This window comes from Lissotriton helveticus, chromosome 8 (assembly GCF_964261635.1).
Source record: "Lissotriton helveticus chromosome 8, aLisHel1.1, whole genome shotgun sequence".
Taxonomy (NCBI): Eukaryota; Metazoa; Chordata; class Amphibia; order Caudata; family Salamandridae; genus Lissotriton; species Lissotriton helveticus.
The window spans coordinates 971,640,124-971,666,381 of record NC_136069.1 but is presented as its reverse complement, the minus strand read 5'-3'; the positions used below and the strand labels follow the sequence as shown (position 1 = coordinate 971,666,381).

The 26,258-nt window shown below is 42.7% G+C and overlaps 1 protein-coding gene across 1 annotated transcript in view; it reads left to right on the top strand.

The window, feature by feature from the left end:
• The window catches only part of LOC144771837 (zona pellucida-like domain-containing protein 1), a 558,912-nt gene that overhangs the window by 335,803 nt on the left and 196,851 nt on the right, over window positions 1-26,258 (top strand). Inside the window, exon 7 of the mRNA XM_078656105.1 lies at window positions 4,386-4,469. Within this exon, the coding sequence (XP_078512231.1) occupies window positions 4,386-4,469 (84 nt within the window). The remainder of the gene's footprint in view (window positions 1-4,385; window positions 4,470-26,258) is intronic.

The window sequence follows — 26,258 nt, the reverse complement described above, 5'->3', positions numbered from 1 at the left end:
CCCATCGAAAGTGGATTATGATAAAATGCTGGCCTTCCCAGATCATACATAAACACTTTTATCTATTTTAACCACTTGATCTCTAGAGCATGATCTAATTTAAAGCTATCACTTATTACAATGCGATTAAATATGGTTTTAGTCGATGACCAAATTTGATGCCATAACAGAGCTAGTTGCATCTTTATTAGATCTGTGATGTATGGTAATCCCAACTCAGTATGATAAACAAAAGGTTGATGTACTACGTGGGACCACCAACAGATATCTTAAAAATGCGCTCTCCACCTTCTGGATTTCCTTTACATCACAGTATCCCCAAATCCCAGAACCATAGATGGCTGTGGTGCTCACACATTTGACTTGATAGATATGGAGCAGCTCTACTGGGGGTTTCTTTCCTAGCTTTATTGAAAATTTCACCAGGGCTGTCGTAGTTCTCATAAAGAGAAGTTTTCTGGAATTGATAGCCTGGCGCCAGGAACTTTTTTGTTCCATTAAAATTCCTAAATAAAGGTACGTTAGGGTAGTTTCCACCTTTTTACCTTCAATTTAAATATCCCTGTGCTTCCTACTACCTGTCCCACAGCTCATAATAAAAGTTTTAGTGATATTTATTCTTAGGTCTAAATTTTTCATAAACTCTTATACTTTAAGAGCCCGTTGTAGTCCCATTGGTGTTCGAGCCATAATTACACCGTCGTCCGCGTAGAGTGGGGCAGGTATTGGACGAATTTACAGCTGATGTATGTCCTGGCACCCCTCTATCATGGATTTCTCCAAGCCATTGGTGTATAATGTGAAAAGAAAGGTGCCAGAACACAACCCTGCCTAACACCCTTTTCCACGCTGAACGACGATGTACACTCTCCAATTGGCCCAAACCGCACCCGAGATTTTGCATTTCCTTAAAGCTCCCCTAAAACATGGATTAGTGGACCCTCCACCCCCGTTGCAGCTAAGATACTCTATGACTTTCATGACATACACAATCAAATGCGGCCGAGAGGTCAAAAAAGGCCAGGCATAGTCTTCCCTTTCTCACCATCGTATATTTTCCCATGAGGCTGGTTAGGTTAAAACCCTGTTCTATTGTACCCAGCCCCTCTCTGAAACCCGATTGAACGTCTGATAAAATATTTTTATCTTCAGCCCATTGTTGTGGTCGATTTAAGCACTATACGTCCTGCCACCTTGCCCAGGGAATCAAACAATGAAATAGGACGATAACATGCCGGATTTTGTCTATCGCCTTTCTTAAAGATGGGTACCATAATAGAGTCCGACCTGGGATTTAAAAAATCCAATGGCACAGCAAGCTGCTAACACTCGCATTAAGAGTGGATCCCATAGCTCTACATTGTGTTTAAAAATATCCACAGGTACACCTTCTGGCCCCGGAGCCTTTTCCCCCTTGCTGGCTTTTAATGCACATAATACTTCCTCTAAAGTAAAGGCTAGATCTAGATCTATTGGAAAATTTGTTGGCAACATTGTTAAACTTGCAATACTTTTGGTTATGCCGTCCTCCTCCCCTTCTTGTTTGAAAATCTCAGAGAAATATTTCCCCCATTGTCCCTCGTCAATGGCGATTTCTATAGTAGGCGTATTTTCATTTAATAGGGATGGGAATTTTACCATGCGCCAAAAGGCGGTGCTATCCTTATTAGTACTTGTCATACGCAGATCAGCCCAGGTTTTATTTTGTATTTCTCCTTTGCGTGTTTTCATGGCTTGATTATAGGCCTTCCTACACTGCTTAATTTCTATTCTTTCTCTTTCTTTTTTGTGTAGTGCATGCTTTAGTTCTGAGTAGGCTTTTGTTCATTTGTAGTCAAACCACCCCTTGTTCTTCCCATGTCTTTTTTTTAGTTCGACCTTTAGAGTACTCCTGATCATTTCTGTAACATAGCATTTGTCTCCAGTGTGCTCTTATGTGACGAGGAATCATCCAAACAGTTCATGCATGATTGATTTATAGCTCTTCTCAACTACTTTCTTAGTGATTTTAAGCGGCTCTACCTTATCCCATTTTAAGGAATAACCATTTATCTTGTTCATTATTATATCTTGAGCCGCGTAGGTCCTTTTACTATGGAGACAAGTTTTTTGATATAGACACAATTGAAGGAAAGTGATTGCTTATGGCATTCTTATGGACCTTATATCCCTGTAGACGAGATGCAGACTTATTTATTACCTGTATATTGGTAGAGCTTCCCATAGTTGTTCTTAACAATATCCGCCATATGGACATATGGACAGATAAAGTTACCCCTAAATACACCACCCACTTTACCCAATTTTCATCCTGACCACAGAGAGTGACATTAGATAAGACATGAGTCTTGTCTGAATTCAGCTTATAACCAGAGACTTCTCCGAATGGTTGAGCAGCTGCTACCACTGCACTTAAACCACTGATCAGGGTTAGGGTTAGAACTGCCACATTGTCCCATAAACTAGAACTTTGACTTCGCACCAGTGTATTCTAAGGGGCTAGTTCTTTTCAGATAGTTTGAGGGATGAATAAAAGCAGTGGTGGCTGTCACATGTAAGAGCGGCGGGCAGGGCTGGGTGGGGGAAATCAACAGTCGATGGAAGACATAAAATGAAATGAAAACATAATAAAACCACTTACCTTGCGCTCGCCACATCAGCGATGCGGCGAGCGCAGGGTAAGTTGTTTTAATTATTTTTTTCTTTAATTTTATCTCTCCCATCAAACGTTGATTTCGCCTCACCCCACCCACCCTACCGCTTTTACCCGGGCCAGCTGTCACTGAATGAAAGGCTCTGCTCTATATATAGAGCAAATAATAGAGGAGGGCCGACACCCCTGCCAGGTATCACAAGAGATGGAAAAAGAATTTGAGAAGGAGCCCGAGCAACAAGTTCTTTCTTTAAGACTGGTATAGAAATGACAGTTTCTGGAGACAAAGGCAGAGCCTAATCCTGTGGTCTCCATAGCCCCCAAAGGAAGGGCCAGGAGACCCAGTCAATGCCTTCTCAGCATCTAGAAGACCAATGCCCATGGGCCCATTCTGAGAGAGGCCATCTCCAAGGCCCTAATTGCCATATTAACATGAGTTGTTGTATCAAAACCGGGAATAAAGCCATGCTGACTTTGATAATCAACCCCAAGATAATTCTGGACATTCGATTAGCAAGAATTTGCATAAAGATCTTTGAATCTGCATTGATTAGAGATATATGGAGATATGATGAAGTATGGGATCCTTCCCTTTATTCAGAAAAATACCAATATTAGTCTCACCCCAAGACTCAGGAACCCAACCAGACAAATTAGAAGAGTTAAGCAGATTTCTAAGTACTGGGGTAAAAATCTGCGCAGAAGGTGGCATGCAACTCCAGGGATCTGCGCTCTTCCCTTTGGCCAGAGAGCCAATTGCATTTTCCACCTCGAAGAGAGTTATAGGTGCTTCTACTTTAGAACACAGGATATGTCTCAGTTTATGATGGAAATACCGCCCAGCAAAACGGAGTATAACTTTGGTGGAGGAGAAACAATCGCCTCGATGGAGGTCTTGATAGAGCAATCAAGAGTCTTTTCGATTAGCAGCTGGGTCGACCACAAGCTCTCCATTCTCACTCCTGAACCAGTGAATGGTATTGAAGCTAGAACTATCCATTACCCTAAAGGAGATAAACCGCTCCATTTCTTCTCTATTTTCAAAGCTGGACATTTGCCTTACAAAACCATTTTTGACCTCCAGATCCCAAATTTGCTTTCTCAGAGAGGACCATAGGGCAATATACTGCTCATAAAAAAACTCAGCCTGGAGACAATTCCTGGCGATTTTGCTATATCCCAGATTAGATTCTAGAGTATTAAGAATCAAATGAGCCCCTGTTTTAGTTTGTTGGCGAGAAGCAAACTAAAGAGTATGTCTATGACACGAAGCCTTGAGTGCATCACAGACCACTAAAAGTGATTCTGAGCCAACACCAACGGCTCAGCACAGTTCAAACCATTCTCTGCCATTGCTCCCACGGTATCGACATTCCATGAAAACACCAATGCCATGGGCAACACCTTGCAGCTCCATCATGAGCCGCTTAAGTTAAGTCTTGTGAATCAGCGAAGGGAGTCGCAAAAAAGTTTCGATTTGCAATTTCACCTTGGTATGTTGTGCTTTTTTTATTTCACTCTCTTAGTCTTACCTCATTGTGTGGCTCAGGGTTTTGGAGGGTGAATTAATTGAAGATGGTGAATTCAGCACTGTTCAATTATTTACAATGGAGCTATGTATGCACCTGAGATATCTACATCCTCGTAAATTTTAAGATTAATTTTGTAAATAATAGCATACGTAAACTGGTTGTAAAGGTAATTAACTTCCTACAATACCTTTTTCTTTTAGATTTAATGTTTTGCTGGATCGTTGCTATGCTTCCACTTCTCCTTTCCCAGCTCTTTCTACCAGTGTCTATGACATTTTTGTTGGGTAAGTTATATTCCTATGCTCAAATTGAAGTAAACTTCTTCGAATTAACTTTTTACCGAAACAAACACAACTGACCAACCAATTCTGCATGTTTTTACAAAACTATTGTACATAATATTACACTTATGATTCTAACACAAACTCATGGGTCAATTTTATGAATAGTTACTCGGGCTCAATCCAGAATTAAGTTCCTCTTTTTATGCATTTGGTTTTCTAAAAAGTGGTTACTGTAATTACATTTCTCCAAGTTAGTGCATGATTTTTAGACAACCACTGTTTCCTGTTTACGAGTTGTTCAGTCTGAAATGTATACACTTATGCAAGTGCTTAATTTGAACCAGTGGTTGCTTTTGCGGCCCACCAACACTTATTTTTGCGGTCCGGCACTTATTTTTCCTCATCTGGCATTTCCCGAGAGTAAGAGAAGCAAAACGCACAAAGGAGAAAGGGGGAATAGTGAAAGATGGATAAAAGTCTCAAAGGGAGAAAGAAGAAACCTGCAAAAAAGAGATAAAGAGACAGGGTGTGTCTGGTAGTCGTTCAAACAGGCATGAGGTGGATTCCAGTCTACACAGTGTAGATATTTGGCATGTTGGTGCGAGCCTCAGCCCTCTGAGATGAGTTTCGGACACCAGCACATATTATTCACGAATTAGCCACTGACATATGTGAAGAAATTCAGTTAAATATGTGTGTTTTAGACATTGTAAATACATAGAAAAATGTGAGTGCTCTGCATTGAACCAGTGCCCTGTGTATTGACATAATGTATTAAATTTTTGTTTAGTTTCTGTTTAGATCAAGTTATCACTCTGCCACCCAGCTGTTTACCATTTGTAAAATAACATACAGTTATTTCTCTGTTTTTCATCTTATGATCATCTCACTTTCAGGCACTTTGGGCAGCCATGTTTCCTTTTGAGAACATGGATGAAACTGAGTTGCTATATGCTGTATGTGAAATTACTTTCTTAGCTAGAAGCAACCTGCATACCAATCTTGATGCGCGTTGTTACTGTTAAGGTAGAGGTGCATAGCTGCCAAGATTGCAGATTGCTTCTGTGGTATTTTCATAACTTCAGTGTAATTATGAGTAATATTTAACGACTATGAGTGACACTTCTTCACGGGGAAAATCAAGCAGTAAAGTTGAGGTAAACATATAAATATGAGAAATGACATCTATTTAAACAACGAGAAACGTTACGAAGATCTTAAAACTGCTGCACAGCACCAGAAATGGAAGCGCACTGTGGACCCGACTATACAAAAGAGGATGTGATAGCTCCCCAGCGCGGATGTTCTCACCTGCCTGAAAATAAATGATCATAATTACTCAGAGTCACTACAGTCAGTTGGTTTGCAGACTCGGAGCGCTGTCCAGCCCACCACAGCGCCAGGCAAGCCACAAGAGAGTGGGCGGCTGAGGCACAAAGGCTGTCATTTTTTCAAAAGACGTTAGCTCAGCTGCTATTTCCATATAATAATTAAAATCAATTTTACTGTAGGCAATAGACATGATCAGTTTATTAAGAAAACTTTGCAAAAACACGAGGGTGGATGGATTTTTTGCGAAAAGCATATGTTAATAGTGAATAGGGATATAATATGGGTGGATTGCTATTACACTGCAATAAAGCCCACAGAGAGGTATTTGTTACCTAGGATCTCACATATTACCACAGTACACTAATTTACTCTAGTGATAGGCTTTTGTAATAACGATGGTCTCAATGAAATAGACTCTAATTGGTGTGGCATTACTCAAGCCAGTTTTAACTACAACTTTATGATAATAGGGACCTGCGATTAATAGTTCCATATTAGGCCAAAACAAAAACATGTCACTTAAAATGCTATAGATAGATTATATGATCAAATCAAATTCTCCTCTTGGTTTTATTGAGCATTTGTATGATTTTGGAAGCGGCAAGTAGAGCATGAATAGAATTGTTCTTTTAAAACATGAAAACATGAGTTAGCAAAAGAGTACACGGTTACCACATCTGTCCTATGGTGCTTGATGTGAAAAGGAGAAGTGATTTTAAGGGCTGCAGAGTGTGTAACCAGAAGCTTGCGAGTGGGACAAAATTGTGAAGGCAGTTGCATCAGACCTGTGCACTGAAGCACGACACAGAAAGTAGGGGGTGGTCTGTATCCACAAACGGGCACTTCCACGAGTGGAATGGGAGGCCAAGAACAGCAGAAGCCCTCACAGAGCGAGCATCTACTGCCTGATTGCAACACGTGCATGGATTTAAATTTAAAAAACCTTTGCAGCAAGCCACAGCTCACGTCCCCAGATGTTGAACATTCTCATTACTGTGCGTCAGCCTGACAAAGTAAGACCCACCCTTTATAGACTCAGAAATTAGCAGCTTCACCCATGCCAGACTGTCCACACGTGTCTCCAACCAGAGGGTGTACAATTTGATTTTGCTGAAACAATTTGTGGGCAGATTTATGTTGGGAATGCGCCACGTTTGCGTCATGCAACTGCGGCGTAAACGTGGCGCATCCCTACGACCCATTTACAACGTGACGCATCTAGGCAGATGCGTCACGTTGTAAAGCCCTGCGCCACTTGTGGGCGTTCCGGCGCAGGGTGGGCGTTCCGGGGCAGCTGCGCCTCGCAAAAGTGGCTGAGTGAAATCTATAAGATTTCACTCAGTCACTTTCAGGCCAATGCTGCGTCAAAACCCTGCGCCTGCTTGAAGCAGGCGTAGGTCTTGACGCAGCATTGCAAAGATGGGGCACCCGCGAGCCTTGCTGGAGCTGCGTCGCAACTCCAGCAATGCGCCACCTTTACGGCACAGATACGTCACTCATCTGTGCCGTTTTTGCCCCATGGTGCGCCGCATTGTAAATGCGGCGCACCATGGGTGGCGGAGCAGCGGCGCAAAATAACTGGCGCATCCCTGGGGATGCGCCAGTTATCATAAATCTGCCCCTTAGACTTTGCTGGGTAACCATACCATTGTGTTACCAGGTCTGCAGACAAGCTAGATTGCTTTACCGGCAGTGCGGCAATGTGCAGATTAATCGCTATGTGAGAGCCCGAGAGACTGCTTTTTTGGAGTGCATTGCGATCAACAAAGGTGTAAGAGAGATCTGCATGTGTGACTAAGCATTTTAGTGAGGTGATGCAGACACCAGCACTAGAATGTGTTAGTCTAACACCAGATGTGTGGCACTTGGCAGGGCTGGAGATAATCAAACCAGACAAGCATTCTAAGGTCAATCATTTTGGCTCCAAACTGAACTAAAATGGTTTTACCATATTCCACTAACAAACAACACTGATAAAGCATGAGCAGAAGCTGTGCAAATTTCTCTAGTACAAAAATACAGGGAAATGACAGCAACCCCCACATATATAGCAGCCATACAGCAAAAAAAACAGCAGTGCATGATTCCTCAACAAGAATATGTAACACATGCACAGTTAGAACTACAAGTTTCAAAATCTGATGTCAATGTCTGAGGGTCTGTGATATGAGGGAAGAATAAGGAGGGCAGTGAGATCGAAAGAAAGAGTGAGGAGTAGAGGATGAGTTAGATTCATGGAGAGTGAGGTGAAAATAAAATATGAGGTGAAGACTTGAGAGGGAGGTGATACAGGTCAATGAAAGAGAAGGCAAGGGTAGAGGTAGTGAGGGGAGTGAAAAGGCAAGAAAGGAGGGCATGGTAAAGAAAAGCGTGAGGTGGAAAAAGGAGGATGTGGTGGAGTCACTGTTGGATTTTTAATCCCTATGCACTTTCTTTGATGATGTTGGGACTTTAGGCACACGCTTATAAAGGGAAACGGAAAAGGAACATGTCACAGAATGCAAAGCGCAATCGGTCAAGATAGGATGATGTGTTATACATGACACCTATCTCTTGGCAGCTACAATTAAGGCAGTCCCTCTCCTCTTGCATACGTTTCTTGAATTGATCTGTGAGCCACACGAATAGGTAAATCACATGATTGCCAACACTACCAATGTTGGCCACAGGCTTTCTCCTTTGCACCAGCACTATAGCCTACACATTTAACCCTGCTATGCCACTACTTTATGAGGCATGTGGAGAGCAAGAAGCAACTCTTGCCTAGACAAATTGTGTAAATAAAAATGAGTGCTGCCCAACTCTGGTGCAAGCCTTTTGATAGAAAGTGAAAGGTCATTAGGCCTCTCACCCTCTTCAGTGAGGCCAGGAGAAGTAAAGTTAGTTACTCAACTATTAAATTGCAAAGCCTTTAGTTTTGAACTTCCACTTTGGGATTAGTGATGGTACCACTTCAAGGGCAGACACTCGTGTGGTTAGGTGGAAGTAGCCTAAGCTTATCTGCCCAGGTCTCTTGGACTTGTCAGAAGAGAATTGAAAATAACTTTGTTTCTATGTCTATTAATACTATTAACCTATAATTTGCTGGGTCTCCGACAGAGTCATTTTAAACATTTGCTGCAGAATTGCACCCCTCTAGGCATTAGTGATGCAATTTGAACTCAGGCAATTACTGAAGAGTGGTTTTTATATCTTGGATCAGAATTCAATATTATAAATAAATAGGCCAGTAGGAATACTGTGAGAACCTGGCCTGGTATATGATGTTCCACTAATGTAAGTGGGCACCTTGCGCCAGTCCAGACAGCCCTTATGGTGAAGTAAGAGGTCTCATAAAACCTTAGAAAGCTATCCAAGTGGTAGCTGTGGAGAGCAGCCTTCAGGCTTAGTCTTGAAGGAGTGGAAAGCATCTTGTTTACTGGAATGCAACATTATAGTATATATTAAATGAAAAGGAACCACACAAAGTATGTATCAAAATATGTATTTATTATAGAACACTCTCTAGTATGTTACAATATCTCCTACATGTAGATAGACTCAAAGTACACAATATTAAAGCAAAAAATCACATTAAATAGCACTACTACACAATGGGCCGCGGGGGGGACCAAACCATATACTAAAAAAGTGGTATAAGAGCCACAACTTGAGTCAGGACAATGTTGCGAGGATGTAAAATTGCGGGGACCCCAAGGAACCACACAAGGTGAGTAGATAGGGTCCCCATGTAGAGCGTGTGCAGTATGCGAACACAACCACATGCACCGTACAAGTCTATGTGCAAGTCGCGGCTGGAATTTTAGAGATTAGGGACCCTTCTCAGTGGACCCTGAAGAGACCCCATGGAAGACAGAAGGTTGGAGAGCCATCCCGCCCGTCCTTACCATGGTACCCAAGTTACCTATCCCAGGGAAGCTGGGTGCATAGGTGTGAAGTGGCATCGGAAGCCGCCGTCAAACTCAATGGAGCACTTCAGGAAAGTGCAGCTGCTGGAAGAAGAGAAAGTGTCTCCCAGTGTGCATTCTGGAAGAGCAGTACCTGAAAGCAGAGGGGACAGTGTATATGTCACTCGGGAGTGATCAGGAGACTTGGAAGACGGATGCCCTCCGATGTCGGGTGCTTCAGGAAGGATGACGGTGACCTTGACTCTGCAGCTACGAGGGCCAGGCGATGCTGAAGATGACCAGGACTCTGATGTGAGCTGCCCAATGAAAGATGTTGAGTGCTGAGAGGTCAGTGTCAGGCGGGAGCACCAAAAAGCCTTGGCAAATGCAACCCATGCAGGAAATCAAGAAAGTGCACGGTTGGGACCAGAAAAGTTCACAAGACTCACCACAAGCAAGGGAGTATGGGCAGGCCCTGGGCAATCAGGGGAGTCCAAGGAAAACAAAGATGACCCTCAATTGGACCCACAGGCCAGAGGCACAGGGATCGCAAGGGGACCTCAAGCAGCTCACCAACCGGAGCAGGCCTCGGTGCCCTTGAGGGGGTGTGGCTGAAGATCTTGGTGCAAGAAGTTGCCGGAGGTTGGGGCTACTTGGAGCCACATGCACTTGTCACAGGGTTGCCAACAAGCATATGCACTTGTAAAAGTATGTGGTGCACAGGGGTTCAGTTAATGCAGCCCCCACAAGGGATTCTAACCTCAGACTTGGTGAGAGGGTAATAGTGTAGGGGTTTGGTTCCAACATGTTTGACACTAAACATGATAAGGTTTGTTGCAGCATTTGTTTGAGATGGTCATCGCATGGTCACGTAATGCCTCTCTATATTAGTATATGGCTGCTTCACTGACAACCCGGGAGAATGGACTCTGTGGGTTGCAGGGGTGTCCTGCTCATGCTGGGGCACCCTCTCCCTAGAACCAAGCACCCTGCCTCAGGATTGTAAAGGCCTGCTGTAGGTGTACCTTATAGGTTTTAAGTGCAGTGACCATTAGATATAGTAAACCTATATCTTTCATATGTGATGCATGTACCAACTTAAACAGGCTGCAATGGCAGGCCTGTAGTTCCCTCTTGAATGGTCTCTCATGGGTGGCATAATACATGCTGCAGCCCATGGGAAACATCTTGGGTCCCTATGTCCTGGGTACATGGGTACCATATACTAGGGACTGAGAAGGGTACCCCAGTATCCAATCTGGGGTGTACCTAAGTAAATACAGACAGTTTTAGGAGAAAGCAGGATCCCGGTCAGACTAGTCAAAAACAGTATCACGTCAAGCAAAAAGTGGGGGTGACCATAAGAAGCAGATCCTACTTTCCTACAAATACTATTCAGTTCAGGGGCACCCTCAGACTTAGATATTGTATGCAGTTGTTTACTGATGTAATACAACTGGTGAATTTAAAGGGTGAATGAGTTCAATATTACTGCTGCTTGAATTCAAGCATGGTGGTGTATAGCTTATTAACCCCTTGCCTGCTGATGACGGAACCACGCCGTCATGAGCCAAGGGCGGCGTGCGCTCATGGCGGCGTGGTTCCGTCATGCTGTGGACGCTCTGCCCACGTGGCATTAAACCCCCGCTAAGGAGTTAATATGTTGAATCCAAGCTGAGGCACTGGTGTTCATGTTCTTTGATTTAAAACATGCCATTGGGGGGCATATTTACAATGAAATGGGGCTGAATTTGGGGCACCGTGCAGCATCATTTAAAAGACACAGGGATGCGCCACATTTACAAGAATACGGCACAATCCTGTGATCTTCCCTGCGCCGGCACAAAAACAACAACCATGCTCCAGCACAGGCACCCTTGCACTATGGTGAAACAGTGCATGTGTGATGCTGGGATGATTTTATTTGCGCTGGAAAGGACACCTTTCTGCACAAAAACAATTATCGATGGTGTTTTGCTCCTTCTATGTGTGCTGCAGAATGCAGCACACATAGAAAGAGAAAAAAACTAGGAGGAATAGAGGTACTTCTCCTTGTTGCACCACTTTAAAGCCTCCCCTGGAAAGGCAAAGGTTTTTCCCTCTGCCTCAGGTTTGCAAATCTTTGTAAATCTTGGGCAATTACAAAAAGCCATGGGTGTTGCTTAGGAACACCCACAGCAACACCTATGACATGCCCCTTTGACCCAGAGTACTGAATGAAAGAGGGACATATTTACAAGGCAGTGTAAGGCCACGCAAAGTGGCTTTGTGTGGCTTTGTAAATATGGGTCAGCAGACAGCTCCACTGGAGCATCAAGAAAAGTGATGCTCCGGTGGGGCTAGGGTCTTGTAAAAATGCCCCTTGGAGTCATTGGATTTACAGATTTAATGTAGAAGAATGGATTACTTTTGGTTGTTTGCTGGCCATTCAGCATTTTTTATAAGAGAGTCTCAGGTCTTGCACTATTAGATATTGTGCTATCTATAACATTGGTGTAGATTTATTTTAGAATCCAGATCTCTCTGTTTATTTTCTTTTTTCCCTGTGCAAGAGACTTAGTAAACCAATATGTTTTTTATGGTTGCCAAACTGTAAATGAGTTTGGTAATGTAAGTATTAAATTCGGTTTTGAATTCTGTCCTTTGAAAAATGTAGCAAGAAAATGCCAGCTGGAAATCGCACGAGGACCAAGAGCAGAGTGACATGGCTGACAGTTGGCTGATCTGCTTCATATTTGCAGTGGTCCACATTCGCTTTTTAAAGTTCAATGAATAAAGCTGGGTAAACACTATATTACCTCAGATTTAAATTGATACACAGATCAAAGTTAATTATTTGTGGGAGGTGATCACTTTCTGTGCGTTCATTGGTATTAAAATTGGTTATTACATTAAACGTATTTAGACTTGCTAAAGAATATTCAAATATTGACTTAGAGGTGAAGACAATGCGTGTGGAAGAAGGCGGCTGATCAGCTTTGAACCAACTGCTGAGAACTCTCAAGTTAGCAGAATTAATGATTCTGATAAAGATTTGACCAAGAGTCTCCTTAATGATCTTATGTTGGGGTGGAATGAACAAGGTTTGGTTTTGTAAATTGACTGATACAAAAGGGGATGATGGACGGAGCGTTTGAACAAATCAAACACTCACCCCAGTCAACTGATCTGGGTTTAATCCATCACCATTCTTTAGTTCACTCAGCCACCCGAGTTCAGACATGGCTATATGCAAATCAGTCTGACCCTGTGCCTTGTGGGAACAGTCTAGCCCGAACTGCCAAGCCATGTCTTCCCTGGACCGGAAACAAGCATCCGGGGACCGGTTTCGGATTCATAATCCTCATCAGCCAGGCTATCTTGAATCCAGTGGCCAAGTGAACAAGGGACTCACGTCTGAGTATACCCTGCCACACTTAGGGCGAACAAAGCGATACAAAAGGGGATGATGGACGGAGCGTTTGTAAATTGACTATCTGTATCTTCAGTATCAGTCATTCATTTTATGTTCCACTCACCATGTATAAACCAAAATGCCTCCAGATAAGCTACCCCCTTGGTAGCTTGGCACGAGCAGTCCAGCTTATTTCAGAGCAAGTGTGAAAAGCATTTGCACATAACTAACAGTAATACAGTGAAAACACTACAAAAGGACACCACACCAGTTTTAGAACAATAACTAATATTTATCTGTGCAAACAGGACCAAAACAATAAAAGACCAACATACAGTAATCAAAAATAGGAACGTTGTAAGTATGACTTAGAAATACAGTTCCTTGAAGCCGTTAACTCTGAGCTACAGCAGTGCTGAAAACAGCAGAACCCAAAAGTTCTGACTGCTCGCGTTGGTGCAGACCAGTTTTGGTGGCAGCAGACTATTAAACAGTACCTTTGGTTCTGGCTGAGCGTGTTGGTGCGGGCCAATCGTGGCAACCTTCGTGGTTGCAATGTGAAGTGTAGCTGTGTGGAGTGTGGTCCCTTCAATTCGCGGTGCAGGCAGCGGCTCGGTGACAGTTGTCTAGTGGTGTTGATGAGACCAGGGCTGGGGTACAGAGTGACACAGTGATTTTTGCGGTGCTCACCAGTCACTGCGCATGCAACAGTGCCGGTTGATGGGAGCTGGCATCGGTCGGCTCAATTGCGGTGTGGGATGTGGCAGTGCATATTGTAACTTACAAGCAATGCCCCCAAACCACGATGCGTGTCACGGGTGTCATGGTCAGCTACCAGCAACGTCGCCATTGAGACAAGGGTGGTAGAGTGAAGCAAGGTGGTGCGAAGTGCGGTGCCCACAGATCGTGGTGCAAGCAGCGGCTTGGTGGCACCGGCGGTCGTCACCATCGATGAGACCAGGCTTGTGGTGTGAAGTGCACGCTGCCCCCTGCGGTGTCTTCAAAACACAGAGCCTGCAGCGGTGTCATGACGGTGTCAGCTTCTTACCCCCTCGGTGGCAATTGAAACCATGGTTACAGCAGCGGTAACCAGAGGTAAATGAAGTCTTTGAAGTCCCTGAAACTTCGTGAATAGGAGGCAAGCTCAATTTCAAGCCCTTGGAGGTACTCAGCAGCAAGTAAAGAAAGTTCAGTCCAGTCCTTTCACTGGACAAGGCAGAAGCAGCAATAGCAGGCCAACCCAGCAAAGCAACAACAAAGCAATGGGGCAGTACTCCTTCAGGCAGTTCTTCCAGCTCTTCTTCTATGCAGGTTCATTGATCCAAGCGAGTTCTAAAGTTCTGGGCCCCAATACTCATACTGCATTTCTCTTTGTTCTCTGGGGCAGAGAGTGTCTGTGTTTAGTCCAAACCAGGTTGGTTCTCTCTGGCCCAGCTTCCTGGCAGGAGGTAGAGACAGTATTGTACATGGCAGACCAGGCCCATCCAGGTGCAAGGAAACGTCCTCCTGCTTCTCTAAATGCAGCCCTGGTCTATTCAGCCCAGCCCTGATTCATCCAGGACACACCTCCACCCACTCCCCCAGTGGCTGTTTGTAGAGAATGAGCCTCCCCAGCCCCTGTCACTCAAAAGCCAGACAGTCAGTCCACAACCAAGCAGAGGCACACAGGATGGCTGAGCAAGAAAATACCGACTTTCAAAAAGTGTGATTTTCAAACTCAGAATGTAAAACTCATTGCGGTGGGTTCACTTGCCAAGTCGACGAGGCAGTAAAACGGTATGCAGGCACTGCAGCGACAGGTCTGAGTACCCTTTGAAAGGCTGCTTTTGTGGGTGGCACAATCAGTGCTGCAAGCCCACTAGCAGCATCTGATTTACAGGCCCTGGAACTCTCAGTGGACTTTACTAGGTAATTGTCAGTAAATCAAATATGCAAGGAACAAAAAAGAGAGCAAGGAAGGAAAAGATGGGATGCAGCCTCTTCCTCTATTTAATAATTAATACATCAACGTGGATATAGGTATATCCTAAGATTTTCCAACTCAGTGTAGTGCCTGGGAGCACAAGAATCCACTGGATTTGTTAGAAGAAACCTCAGGTAGTCAGGACTGCCGACTGGAGGTCCGTCGTTCCTGTTCCCTCCACTGTGTCTGTCGGAGGAAACTCCGACTGACATCTTAATAAGCTCCTATGTCTTCTCTCGACAGCACCGTTTTGTAAGAAAAATCAAGCGAAAATTGGAATTAGTTTTGGTGAAAGATTTTTCTAAACAGGATTAAATGAGAATTCATCATAGTTTTTGTTATGGGCATTTCTAAGCCTTTTTTGTTCCCTTTTGATAAGTGGTTTGAGAGGCGATGAATCAGTTTGGTTCAAGTCTAGCTATCTGCATGGTTATATTGCAGCATTTTTATGATTGAAATTTCAACTACCTCTGCTGGTTTATGCTCTAATGCTGTATGATATTCAAACTGTTCAACACAAGGCTTGGAAAATTCAGAACAAATTTGGTCCTTTAAAGATGCTGTATTGTCTTTGTGTTGGGAGGAGTTTTGAGAGGTGTACTTGTGAGTTCCGATGGACTAAGATCTACCTCTCTCTGGGAAATTGGTCTTGTCCATGTATTCATTGAATGTTGAAAGTTTTGCAAGGATTCTACTTTCTGCACCAAAACACCCAGCATCTTCAGAAGGTTTTCCAACATAATAGCACAATATTCACAAGTTTTGGAAGAAGAAATAGTTTAGGTTTTAGCCCAATGGAAACATTTGTTTAGATTATCGAGTTTGAGTTGATGCCTGCAATGAGTTTGCAATATTGTGTAGTAGGTCAGTTTGAATCTTTAATTTATCATTCAGAAATTTATCACTTTTACTATAACATCGATTAAACAGAGCAATGGATTCCATATCTGAGAAGTAGTAAGTGCAGGGTTGTATGACGGATCTAAAGTAAACTTACATGAGGTTAACTGAAACAATATTGACCCCCCCATAACATCGACCTACACAAATATCAAGAGACTAATATTGCATGCAAAAATATCAACAATCTATATTTACCATTAAAGATACCAAATTATCAAAAAATAGTTATAGAAAAATCATATCATAAACATAAATACAGTTAAAATTAAATGAACATGTACATTAACAAAAATATCAACAGCCACAATATCAACACTACGTTTGTTTAAATATAATTTATTTTTGATCAAAACATTAAATACATGCATTTAAAAATATGTAAATACTTATTATTAAATACCACAAATACAATGATACATTTCAAACAAAAAACAAATATATATAAATAAATATTAACAAATAACAAATATTATTATATTAACAAATAACCAAATAACACCAATATTTAAATAAATGAACACACAGTTATAGCAAATAACATTTATTACCATTCAAAATAACCAAACGTATTATATATATTTGATTATAATTAAATATATAAAAACAAATATACTGTCACATAAATATATTATACAAAATCTACCATTAACTAAATATATACAATGTTTTCCAAATTAACATATAACTGCCAAAATAATTCAACAGACACTATAACAACCAATGCAATAAAAGCATAAACAACAAAAACCAATAGAAAGCATAAACTAATTTAAACAACACTATAAAAGAAGCCTATCAATTAAGCTAAAATTACCTCACAACCACCATGGATTAGATAAGGATGAAACTCTGCCGGATTGAAGCCCTAACAAAAGACCTCAAAAAAAGCCACACTCCAATTCAAAGTAAGTACAATATTTAAAAGTTTAGATAGTCTCCTAACTAAACTTAAAATAATTAAAACATGTAAAATGAATAAATAAATGCATTTCCCTTTTTTGCCTAGTTTACAGAATAAACAAACAGATTTACAAACCTTACCAAAAATCAACACTGCAAATAAATAAACTGTGCAGCATTCTACCAATAAAAGTTTAGGAATAGAAGAAAATCGATCAAACAGATAAAACAAAGTAAGTATAATCATGAATAACTTTGAATTCTTAGCTAAATCAACTGATAAAGAAAACTTACAAAAAAAAATAAACATTTAAACCGTTTTTTTCTATTACAGGTTACAAGAATTCGCATAAAAATGCCACACTCAAGGAACCAACTAAATCTACCAAAAATAGTAAGTATGGTTTTATATATACATAAAAATCAACTAAACACCAACTAACCTGAAAAAATGTAAGCGTATTAAATTTCCAACATAATATTTATTCAAATTGTTTACTCAACAGATAAGCAAAATAACATTAAAGCAGAAGAAAACAACAAAGAACTTCAAAGTAAAATACAAAATGTGAAACATATATGTAGGTATTAATTAAATAGTAATGTAACAGTAACATTTTTTAAATTACATTTATTAATTATTTTTTTACATCCATATACATATATATCTATCTATATATTCAAGAATCAATTTACTGTATATCTGTAGTAAAAAACAAGAAAAATAATGGAAAAATTGAGCACTGTGCTCTTTAATAAAGCCAGAACCGGTTAACTACTTAGTGCAATTCTAAGTACATATGGGCTGCTGAGAAACATTGAGTCTTTGAATTAATTGTATTACAAAACGAAACTTTTCAATGAATTTATTGGATTTTTATTGTTGATTATAGTGACAAAGAACACTGTTTTACAACTTGAACCGATATTATATACAATGCACATGCATAAACATCAATGTATCTAGAGACTTACCAAACATGTATCAATATGGCACCCATGAAAACGTAATTCATGGCTGTAATGTGAAATGGCTTGTCCTTTGTCAGCTTCTATGCCACATTTAATATGTATTTCATGTTTAAGAGAATGGCGAACTGCATCGTGATCAAGGCTGTGTGTGGCAGAAGAAACGCTTGGATGCCATCAACTCACAAATAAAGTTGAGTGAGATAAAAAACCCTTGGAGTGCTTGATTATTGTTCCTTGAATCAGGAGATTTTTAGCATGATATATAATATATACATTTTCACAGTATAACTAAGAAAATTACAGAAGGGGCTAAATTAATTTCTTCACAAAAAGGGAAAATTCTGCTTTGTTACAGGGGCTACACTTAAACCCAAGAAAGAAGATCAACTAAACACATACATTGGAAATGCACTACTCTAATTCCTACTATGGGAGGGCAAAAGCCAGGGAAGCTACAGTTCTAAATGTTTAAGGACGTAACCACCCTCCAAATGTTACTGAAATTGAAGTAAGAGATGTTTTAGAACACGTCAAAGAAGCAAGCACTAGCTCCCATCAACCAAGCACTCAAATATTAAAATATTTCCTAATCCGTGTCCCAAGGCATATAACTGGCCAATTACCTGCCATCCCATCACTAAAACGCCTAATAGCCAGAACCCAAAAAATATACCACCCATACGTCACCAGCCCCAAAAACATTTTCAGAAGTAGAATTACTACCCAAATACACAGCAACACACAAAGAGGAATAATTCCTTTTTCATGACAATAAAAGTCATGATCATCTTAGCTACCACTACTAAAATCCAAAAACTAAAACAGTGCGACACCTGGATGTTGGCTGGGACATTCAAAACATGTCCCAAGCCATTCTATCAATTATGCACTATCCATGGAGGATACCAAGAAATAAACATCCCGTTCATATATGCACTACTACACAATAAGCATTCTACAACCCACATAGAACTCCTAACAGAAATAAAACAACAGACAGAAAATGACTTCCCAAAAAAAATAATCATTGACTTCAAACCAGCAATGATACAAGCCATGTTAAAGATTTACCCACACACAGCAATACAAGGATGCCATTACCACTTCAATCAGAGTATATGGAGGCTTCTACAAAAATCTACCCCAAGTGTAGAATATGCAACAAACGGTAACTTTGAATATAAAAAAAAAATGAATAGCCCTAGCCTACGTTCCCATAACTGAAGTGGCAAACTACTACAACCTACTTATAGAAAGTCCCTTCTACCAATCAAATGAAACAAAACTAGCTCCCTTAGTAAACTATTTTGAAGACACATAGGTAGGGAAACTACACAGATCAGAACATAGAAGATAACACACATTCTACATTCCCTGATGGAATGTGTATGACAGTACTCCAGCCCAAAAAGCTAAAACCAACAATGCTGTGGAAGGATGACATAATGCCTTCTAAGCCACATTAGGAATAACACAACTAAGGGTCTCATTACGATGCCAGGAGGAAAGCCTCCTCCTGATAGTCGGAATCTCCTTGACCGCATCGGTCAAGGAGAATGCAGCACCCATAGAGAGAGTAAAAAACAAGAGAAATAAACATATTTCTCATCTCATCATTACGCCTCACCTGGGGAGGTGTAGCATTTTGACATATTTCCAGATTTACCACTGTTGGTAAATCTGGGATTGCACCAAAATACATGGGTGGATTCATGGGAAAACCCACATTCCAAACAATGGAACACCTCACTGGGGCAGAGCAATACAACTCATCGATTTACGCTGCTTTGGTTACCCTGGATTATCAAGCCATGCAGGGGCATGCAAGGTGGCCTTGTGTGGCTTGATAAATCTGACTTAGATTTTGCATCACCCTTGCTTATAAATATGCCACTAAGTGTGCTGTGAATGTACGCTTAGTAAGTATGCCTGGTGAGGATTTTGGTGTAATATAAGGTATGGCTGTGCAACCTTACTTTGAAATACACTTGAAAGAATTGTCTTGGGTCCAGTCAGGCTTGTTTGCACAACCTTAAGCTCAGCCCTGGGTAGCTATGGCTTCGAGTAGCATGGCTTGAACAAAGGAACTAGTGTAAAGCATGTAACAGTACCAAACAACTAAATAAGAAAGCCACTCAATAAGAACAAAAGAGGACACAAATTAATCATAATACATTATATTTTAATGAATTTTTAGAGTCCAAGATGAGAAAAATACACCAGAGGGTTCTGGAGATACAGATTTTTTAAGAAGTCTTACATTTGAATCGAACCACAAACAAGCACTGTCAACCGTAATGTTTGAAAACTTGACAAGTTTGTAAAAATGAGTTTGACTACTCCGGCCCGGCTTGGCAAACCAGATCTGACAGGGAAAATGTCTGGGGGGGGGGGGGCAGTCAGGTAGATTAGGGCAGTTTGTTGGCCACCGGCCTGTTTTCTAGTCCGGTTCCATACATTACAGCACGACCGCCACTGACATCAATGGAGTTGTCCTGATGCTGAGGATACAGGAGATGAAGATACTCAAGGATGTCCCTGAGCTGTGTGGCCAACCTGGGCACCTTTGTGGTTATTCCTTGGTCCATGTGTCAGGGGAGGTCACTTTGGCCACAGAGGTCGTTGTCTCTCTAAGTCCCCTTTGAGACCATAGAACGTCCGCTGCAGCTGTATTACTAGTCTCCATGTGCAACGGCCTCTGCAAAATAATTTAGCTGACTTGGATGACACTTTTGGCCTGTGTGGGCTACTTCAGTTGTGCTGAACCTGGTGTCAGTTCCAGCTGGTCAGGCCACTTTTATTTTTAGTCACTCCTTTCTGCAGTCCAGGGGACAGCAGGGCAGTCCTTGTTCCAACTCTGACATGATCTGATGTGGAGGGTGACAGGGTGCAATTTTCATTACCAGAAAGTGCTCTGTGGGGATGTGGCAGTTACTAGCCAATGGGCTATCAGGTCACCTCCCTATTAATAATGACTGTGTGGATATGTGTGGCATCTAGCAGTCCCAGATTGCACTATGCAGTCCCCTATAAAGATGTCAAGATCCTTTCTCGGATGTCAGGAGCTTGGGGCCCCACCCTAGAGGTGTGGCTACCAGACGGCTACACTCCCGCAGGAAAACAGGTTTGTACACCGGGGTTACCTCTGTTTCCCTGTCTCCAGCCTGCTTACCTGAACAAAGTGCAGACCCTCAGTAATTTGAAAGCCACCACCCCACCAAAGGCGCCTATGTCATTAAAGCTCCACTTTTGGGCTAATACCCTGAGAGGCGTACTACAACGGAGGGGGGAACACCTCACCCTGTAGTAGGCTGCTATTGGTTCTACGCTGGGCAGTCATGTACACTACTTCCCAGGTGGGCTGAATGCTGTCTGTTGGCCAGTGTGAGGGTACTGGACTACTGGGCCACATATTGACAATTGTCTAAAAGTTGCATTTCTTTAATAGTGACATTTTGTCCTGGGCATCAAGTTGGGTGTAATACCATAATTAATTTGATAACTTACCATACCCAGCTAGGTAGTTCCATTGAGAAGTTAGCTAGGCTGAGGGGTCGTTTTGCTATGGTAAGTGTTAGTAGCCCCAATGGGGCTATTAACCTTTCCATAGCAAAACGACAATTTAAGAGTATTGTCGTTAAGACCTATATAACATACATGTCCTACATAATAGTATACAGCTCCCTGTCTTTGGGTTCTATAGGCCTTCCTTACATAAGATTTACATATATTGTTAAGTGAAGTTGGGTGTTGCCATTAGTATAAATGGAAAAGTTGAATTAGCAGAATTACCACTGCCCTTGTAGTCTGCAGTGGCAGGCTGGGAGCCATTTTGTACATTCCACACACAGGGTGGCACAAACAATGCAGCAGCCCCTAGTGGACACTCTGCCTTGCATTGCCTTAGGTACCCCGGGTACCATACACTAGGGACTTATAAGTTAGCCAGTCCTTGCCAATTGGGAATTGCAAATTCGACATATACCTTGAAATGGGTAAGAAAATCTGTCACAAAGGTCTGATTAGCAGGCCTTGATGCACTCTCAGAGTCGATAAACCATCTGCATCAATCCACAAATGTGGGGGTGGACATGCAAAAAGAAGCATTTCGTTACATGGCCCCCTTCCAGACACAAGGTGATGAGTTACCAAACATTGTCCTGGTGGTTCTCATCTGATAAGTGGGAGAAGCTGGAAAGGCCATCTGAATTGGCATGGTCAGTCCCAGGTGTGTTCCACTGTAATGTCCATACCCTGTAGCGCGATGGACCGGGGCAACAGTTTGGTGCTCTCTCATCTCTTCTGCATCAGCCATCTGAGAGGCCTGTGGTTAGTTTGGACTGTGAAGTCAGTCCAACATATGTAGGTCCTTGGCTTCCTCAGGGACCAAACTACAGCAAAGGCTTCCCTCTCAATGGCACTCCAAAATTGCTGTCTGGGTAGATGTTGCCTGCTAATGAAGGCAATTGGTTGATCTTGACCCTGGCCTTTCAGCTGTGCCAGTACTGCCCCAATCCCATGTGCTGAAGCATCAGTTTAGACAACAGACTTTTTGCTAAAGTCTGGTGCCTTTAGAACAGGTGCTGAGCACAAGGCTTCCCTAAGGGTGTCAAAGGCCTTTTGACATTGATCAATCTATATGACATTTCTTGGTTGCTTTTTGCAACTTAACTCTGTTAGGGGTGCCACTATTGTACCATACCCTTTCAGAAACCTCTTGTAATACCCAATCAGACCAAGAAAGCCTATGACTTGGGTCTGTGTCTTAGGAACTTCCCAGGCCGGAATTGTCTGAATTTTGGATGGGAAAGGTTGTACATGTCCTCCACCTACCTGGTGGCCCAAGTACACTACAGACCCTTGCCCTATCTGGCACTTACTTGCCTTGATAATCCACCCTGCTCGTTGAAGGGCTTGATGCACTTCCCTGTGGTGCGGCAGGTGCAACTAAAGACAGCAATATCATCCAAATAAGCTGTAATAAAGCCTTCCAATCCTAAAGTACTTTAGGAATTGAAAAAAGAGATACCGTTTTTGCTTATGATGTGAGGGCTATCTGCCATTAAGCAGAAGTCAGGACACAGGTGCTCAGATATTTTGCAGTCCACAAATTCTTCGTGAGCTCATCTGCTCTTGGAATGGGGTGAGCTTCAGTCTTGGTGGCTACACTTAAGCCTCTGTAGTCCACATAGAATCTCATCTCTGGGTTTCCTTCCTTAGGATTTGGCCTAGGCACCATAACTACTGGACTAGCCCATGGACATCCTGAAGGCTTAATCATCCCCAACTCTACTATCTTTTCATCCTCAGCTTTCATGCTAGCTTCGACCTGGTCTGACAATCTGCACGTTTTGCTTTAGACAGGTAACTGTCACTGATATCAACATCATGTGTGCATCATGTTGTCAGATCTGAGGTCAAGGAAAAGAGATAAGCAAACTGACTGAGCAGGTTGTAGCATCTTTTTTGCTATTGCTGTGTTAAGGTGTAAGCGAGGACTACTCCCTTCAGCTGATCCATCTTTGACTTTGGTAGAAAGTAGGTCAGAGAGAGGTTCACTGTCCTGTTCTCCTCTATCTGTCACCATGAGCATATTGAAGTCTGCTCTGTGATGATGGAGCTTCAGCCTATTTGCATGTATTGCCATATGGGGGAGTCAGAGGAGTTCTCAAATACACTAGATATGTAACTTCCCACTTCTTCTCTAATATGGGGTAAGGTCCAGTCCACTTGTCTTGGAGGGCTCTGGTTGCTACAAGCTCTAGAGCCCAAACCATCTGTCCAGGTTGCTACTCAACCCTAGATGACTTCTGGTCATACCAGTGTAGGAAGCTGGCTCTGTATATACTATACCAAAGTGAGGTATAGTGTGCACAGAGTCCAGTGGAACCCCAAAGGCAGGCAGAGGTAAAAGTAGATAGCACCTTACTCTTTATTTGTGGTAGTGTGGTTGAGCAGTAAGGCGGTATCAGAGGGTAGTGTTCAGCATTTGTTGTACACACCCAATCAGCAAATGATATCACATACTCAAAGACTGACCTTCAGACCAATTGGTTTTGTATACAAATATTCTTTTAGTTATTTTATTTTTTAGAACCAAGCAAGCCTGGCCGAGGGAAGCAATACATACTTTACAATAGTAATACAGTTTGTAAACAGTTTGAATTGCAATTGTATATGCACTTTGATTTGATTACAGTAGAGCTACTAGTAATGCAATGCTTTTGATATACTGTACATATACTTAATTGGCTTTTTAGTAGAATGAGAAGTAGATTGCGATACAGATTACTTTTCTTACACATTGCAGTACACCTGGATACTACACTGAGACATCTCCTCTAAACAGGTAAGTAAAAACGATTTTGTTATTTAGTTACAGTTTTAAAGGGTTTCTTAGATTTTCCAACTCCACACTTAGAAACATATCACAGAAAAAACGTCAATGTTATCCTATAGAGGAAAATAGGATTATCGGTTCAAAGGTAAGTATTTGGTTGTGGGAGTTGGTATTCTGGGAGTAGACTCAGGGGTCCCCCAGGGTCAAGGATGCACTCTTGTTACACCTTCAGCGGCACTAGGGCAGCCGGGTGCAGAGTGCTGAGGCCCAATGTTATCCATTGGGGGATATGGGGACTCTGGTTGGTGGCTGCTTACGAGCAGGCCACTTGGTTGTGGGAGCAAAACTCCTAAACTTAAGCTCAGGGCAAAGGGGGGGTTCAAGCCAGCACAAAAGGTGCACCCTTAGCAGCACTGGGGAGTCCGGGTGCAGAGTGCTGTTTTGGCATCGGTGCCCTGTAGCTTTCAATGGGGAGTCTCTGGTTTGCAAACACACTGCAGGCTCGGGGACAAAGGTCTTCTGGGTGCGACCACTAGTTGAAGAGGTAATTTGGGATGCTGGGGGTTGGTTAGGCACTGTCGGTTGGGCCACCCAAGGCGTGTGGCATCGGGTGAAGGGGTGCCTTTTAGGGTCGGATCTTCTTACCAGCTCGTGGTTGGGGGGGGTCTTCCAGTTTGAGGCTGCCAGCGTTGGCTGGAGCTTGAGGCAGGTCAGGGATCACTGGATCTCGGGTCAGGATTGCCACAAGACCTCCTCTTGGTGTTGGGCCACTCAAACTCGAGCCGGAGCGTTGGGTGCAGAGTGGTGCAGACTCGCCGATCCTGTGGAGCTGGAGTCTGTTAGTAAACAAATCTGGTGTTCACAGGAGACAGAGACTTTTCTTTTTGAGGGCAAGGCAGGTCCTCTGGGTTCTTGAGGCTGCTGGCTGCAGGACACACCGCGGTTTCACTTCTGCAGTTTTGAGGCAGGGGCAGGCCGGTAGGGCTGGGGCCAAGTCAGTGGGTGTTATCCTCTTGTTAGCTTCGGCACGGCTGTTTGGTCCTTTTTCTTTTCTTCTTCTGGTTTCTTGTCTGACTTCTTGGTTCAGGGCTGTCCCCTAAATACTATATTAAGGGGCGCATTAGTGATCTTGAGGTCAGTAGCCAATTGGCTACTGACCTTAGGGTGACTACACCCTTGGTGTGCTCACCCCATGTGGGAGAGTGAACACAATCCCTAATCCTGATTGGGGAGTGCCTGCCATCTGCAGGATGGTGGGCACTGAAGAGTGGGCTTCACCTTGCCACCCCCACCTGAGGGGTGGGGGTTGGCAGAGGTGGGCACACCTTCGGGGCTGGCAAATTCTTCCCTGCTGTCTTCCCTCCGAAAAGGAGGGGAGACAGGAAGCAGACCTGCTCCTGATAGCAGGAGAGGCTGTGGCCGCATTACAAAGGCTGCAAGGCCTTTGGAGATCCCTTGCCACAGATGGCTCTTGCTGGCCTGGGGTGGGGGGGTGGGAACACCTCACCCAAAAAAGGCTTTGTTTCTGGGCTCAGGGAGCAAAGGCTCCCACCCTAGGGGTCCAGATACATGTCAGGCAGGCTGGTGTGTACCAGGTCAGGAAACCCACTAGAGGCTGGTTGTTTTTCAGGGGGCATCTCTAAGATGCCCTCTGAATGCATTCTTCTTTAAACCACACACTGGCATCATTGTGGGTTTAATGTGCTGAGAAGCTTGATACCAAACGGATTAGTTTTCCGTGCAGCAATTATGGTACTGTGGAGTTCTTAATGACAAACTCCCAGCACCATATACACTTAATGGCAGCACTGCACTTACAATGTCTAAGAATTTACTTAGATACTGTAGGGGTATAGGGCTCATGCAACTGTACCCTCGCCACTGGTATAGTGCACCCAGCTAGATGTGTTACTGATCTATGCAACAGTAGTGGGCTGTAGGCATATTTGAAGCAGGATCCTGTATCATGAATTTTTTCTAAACATTTTTCTGTTATTAGTGTATTTTAAAAACATTGGAAAAGGTTAGTCCCCACAAGGCAGATATTCACACATAGTCCCCACAAGGATGGTAACACATGTGTGTGTGTGTGTGTGTG